Below are 4,332 nucleotides of genomic sequence, written 5' to 3' on the forward strand. Positions count from 1 at the left end.
CCCGCGGCCGCGGAGCAGCGGCGTCGAGCAGCCGGCGGCGGCCGGCTCAGCTCCCGGCACTTACATCCAGGCTGTCGAGGGTGTTGTCCATGCTCTGAGCCATCTAACGGTTCTGGGCTCTGGAGTTTGGTGGTGGTTGTTGTTGCCGCCGCGCCTCTCCGAGCGCCGTCACCCCGCCGCTGCTCCAAACACACGCCCCGGTTCTTCTGGCGGGACGCGGCTCTTATAAGTTCCCCTGCTGCCCCCCCCCGCCCCCGGGGGCAGCCCGCGTCTGGCTCCTCCCCGGCGGGTGTCACCGCGGCCCCGGGCTCCGGGCGGGCGCCTCGGGTCGCTCTTTGTCCGCAGCGCCGGGGCATGGGAACTGCACTTGCCCCGAGTGCCCGCGGGGGCGTTGCTCCGCGCGGGGGCTTTTGCCACCCGCTGATGGATGTGTTCGTACAAGCGGGGTTTTGAATTTCCCCTCGGGAAAAGTCTTTGAAGTGTGTTGTCGGGCCCCGCCGTTGCCGTGGGTACCCCGGGCGAGCTCCGGGCGAAGTCACGGGTCCAGGAATCGTGACGGAGGGGGAAGAGGCGAGGTCCTGCATAGCCTTCAAAAACATAGTCAACGCGGTCCTCGGGGCCGTCTCTCATCCCTGCTGAGGAGGGAGCGTACTGGGAGAGGCAAGAAGTACGGGGATGGTCCCTCCTGAGGGATGAGAGGCTCTGCAGGCCTCTCAGGGGCTGCAAGGTGAGCGGGCTGCAGGCTGCCCGCTCAACTCCCCTGGCGTCTGTGGTTTTGGGTGAGAAGTCTGACGAGGAGCTGCAGGTGCTTCGTCAGCACGTCTGAGATAGGATGATGGTTCGTTGTGCCAAAAAGCGTTGGAACATTGCGAGAAATGTGTTAAGGAAACAATAGAAATCAGGAAGAAGATAAAACATTGTCAAAACAATGGTGCTGCCAACTTCATTTAAAACTGTGGATTTGTGTGCTCAGTGTCTTGTCATCTAAAAATAGCAAACAGTGAGCTCTTTATTTGCCTACTAATATCAGGAATGCTGCTTGTCTTTCTGCTTCTCTCACAGTTGGTAAATTAGTTTTTTAAAAGTGAAGGGTGAGTATATTTAGTAATGATCTGTTTCCAGTAGTTGGATAATCTAAAACCAAACAAACACACAAACAAAACAAAACAAAGAGAGATAAAACCCTGAAATTGTAGATGTAGGATAAAAATAGCAATCATAAAATAGGTTTGCAAGGGAAAACCAACCCAAATATAAAGAAAAATAAAACAGAATCATGGATTTCCCTTACAGTTGTCGCTGGGGTCTCAGTACTGTTGATATTCATACAGGTAAACTAATTTGCAGAAAAGATTTTGATTAGAATAATATGTCATCATCATTCCCCCCCCCCCCCCCCCCTTCACCCCTCACCCCATAGTGAGTAACTATATTGGGAATAATTAATTCTGTTATATAGTTTTACTCTTTACAGTTGGAATTTGGAGCGGAAAGAAGAAAAAGGGAGAAGGGCATTCTTTATGTAATAACAATATGCCCAAATTATCCTGGTAGCTTCAAGGGATGAACAAAATGAAAATTTAACAAAAGTTTTATTCTTAAATGTCCCTATTACCAGTTTACATACACTGAGTTAGCCACCAGTTTTAAATGCAAAGATTATTTCCAGGTATTTGACAAGAGTCACTCTCTTACTCTTCCCCTAAAAGCTCTAGAACTCCTTCTCATGCACTACAGTGAGTATGAGTTTGGTTTTGATTAATAACACATTATCTTCCTTTTTTTGTTAAAATCATGGTATGTAAGGTATGACCTATAATGTGATTAGGTACTTTAACTACATTGTAATTTGATAATAATTTATAATTTGTTAGCAAGTCTGGAATATCACATACAAGTTGCATTAAAAGCAAACTTTAACTGATTATAAGTCAGGAATTAGCAGTTCCAGAAAACTCAATATCTACTTTGAGTTTATATCCAGAAAAATTTGAAAGGCACACCATGCTAGAATTCTATAGAAATAAAAAATCTTCTGCAGAGTCCCCATTTTTAGATACTAATCCTAGCCTTGTGTTACTGTACTTCTACTCTGCTGAACTTCTTTAAAAACAAGTGTGACAAAATTATAGTTATTGCTATTTGTTCCTTATTTTCCATAGAACCTGTGATGTGTTCACTACTTTCTAGACATACAAATAGGAAAATACATGCCACAAGTAATCTGCAGCCCAGCATTAGATGACCAGGCAGATAAAGGGGCAGATGAGGGATTTTTGTATATGGATGAGTAGGGTCACGTCTATATAATTATCTTTCACTTTTTCACTTATGGAGGATGCCCAGCTCACGGCACCAGCAATTGCTGTGCAGTTTTCAGCGTATGCTGCTTGAAAGGCTCTCCAGCCTACTGAACTTGCAAACATGTGAACCGGATTTTCAGAAATTTGCATGTTGAATAGGTGCTAAAAACCTAATTGGGATATGGAGCTGCATATAGGGGAGATGAACTTTTAGGAAAAGTTGGATCCTACCTTGCCAGAAATTCATATGGGTGACAGATGTATTTTTATGGAGAACATATTCTCATGTCAGAGGGGTATAGAAGATTAAACACTGCTCCTTCTCTATGTATGCAGTGCAGAACATTAAAATACACTTGTAGTGCAGGTGGCTTATGGCAATGGTTGCAGATGAGCAAGAAAATACATATATGTACATGAACTCTAGAACTATTTGACAAGTTCGAGAGTTGGTTGGTTATTTATCTGGGTGGATAGCATGGAGTGCATTGACACGTGGGGTACCCATGCAAAGAACTGCAACTGTAGTTACAGCCCAAGTAGGCAAGTGCTATCATACCTCCATTTTACTGTGCAGATAGATCCGTAACAGTAAAGCGCGTTATGTGAAAATTGATTTAATTAATTAATGGGATGTGTTCAATTATTTGTGTTCATAGATAACATAAGAAATTCAGAACTGAGGAATGATCTAGTTCCATAGATTAGCCCTGAAGCATGGTAGTGTTAAGCGGTAGGAAATTTGGGGCTTGATACCCTATCTGATGAGATGTCACTGAAACGTGTTTGGATGAAGGTCCTCTAAAACTATCATTCACACTGCTCTTTTGTTATCTATGATCTCTTTTGTTTCTCCTATCAGAAAATCCATGTGAAAACTTCCTTTGCTGCAGGGAGGACCATCGAGGGTAAGTTAATAATTTCCAAAGTGATAAAAGAAGGGAGCTGTTTCTGCAGAGCATGTAATTCAGAGTTAGCTACAAATCTTCTTAAGACGGAGCTAGCAAATAGCAATTTCCAAGCTTATGTTTTGCATTACATGTTTTTCTGGTTACAGAATTACTGTGAAAATCAGACCCTTCCTAACCCATGTAATACATATTTTTATTACTGAGAACATGCCCTCTGAGATTCAAAATCCTGCGTGTTCTTACACTGCTATGCTAACAAAACAATTGCTCAGGTTGTGAATCATTAACCTATTTTTTTGTCTTCTAAAAAGAGACATAAGTGCTGGTCCTGCTAGAGCAAAATAGTTTCTAATAACCCTTTCTCATGGGAAAAACATCCTTTTGATTCAGTATCCACAGAAGTAGAACAATAACTTGCATTTTATTTAACTATGTTAAATGACTTGCTTAATCAGAAGGCTTCACAGGTGTCTTTAACAAAGTAAACTTCTAGCTAATAAAAATTTGATGACACCATTGTGCCTGACACCTAACACAAAGGAAATGCGATCCGTGGTTTATGTAACATATGAATACCACCATAGTGTATTAATTACAATGGTGTATTAATAAACTATTCCTTCTTTTTTAGTATTAATGGAGCTATCCTTTCACGACACATAGATAGATGATTGTGTCTTAAAAATACATAACAAGCAATATGGCTAAAATTACTGTACTATGTAGTAGGGAGTGAATGATTTTCAAATATTCACTGATTTTCTCTGTATGTGTCAGTTCCTGTATTGGAAGGCTTCTAAAAGTGCAGGGAGTGTCTTCTGAAAAATGTAACAGAAAATGTGCTCAGGATTTGCAAGACATTAGCATTGAGTAGTGGATTTTTTCTATTCTAAAAAATACTCTAGGGAGCTGATGTTGTGGGCTTGCTTGCCACTAGATGAAAACAGGTTTCCTTATAAAACTCAAATGTTTATTACCATACACTGGATTGACTTCAGGACAAATGGGTCTTCAAGTGGCCTGAAGTTGTATACATAGAGAGGAAAAGGATATACTCTGCTTTTCCATCTGATCTTTCTGTTGAAGTGGGAAAGGTATCAATCTTACGCCTGTTAGAA

The 4,332-nt window shown here is 41.9% G+C and overlaps 1 protein-coding gene across 1 annotated transcript in view; it reads right to left on the reverse strand.

The window, feature by feature from the left end:
- The window catches only part of CXCR4 (chemokine (C-X-C motif) receptor 4), a 3,465-nt gene extending 3,281 nt beyond the window's left edge, over positions 1-184 (reverse strand). The window contains exon 1 of the mRNA XM_010575182.1: positions 65-184. Coding sequence (XP_010573484.1) covers positions 65-103 — 39 coding nt within the window. The 5' untranslated portion in view covers positions 104-184. The remainder of the gene's footprint in view (positions 1-64) is intronic.
- Positions 185-4,332: the final 4,148 nt, after the last annotated feature.

Source organism: Haliaeetus leucocephalus, unplaced genomic scaffold, assembly GCF_000737465.1.
Source record: "Haliaeetus leucocephalus isolate CR32 unplaced genomic scaffold, Haliaeetus_leucocephalus-4.0 Scaffold451, whole genome shotgun sequence".
NCBI lineage: Eukaryota > Metazoa > Chordata > Aves > Accipitriformes > Accipitridae > Haliaeetus > Haliaeetus leucocephalus.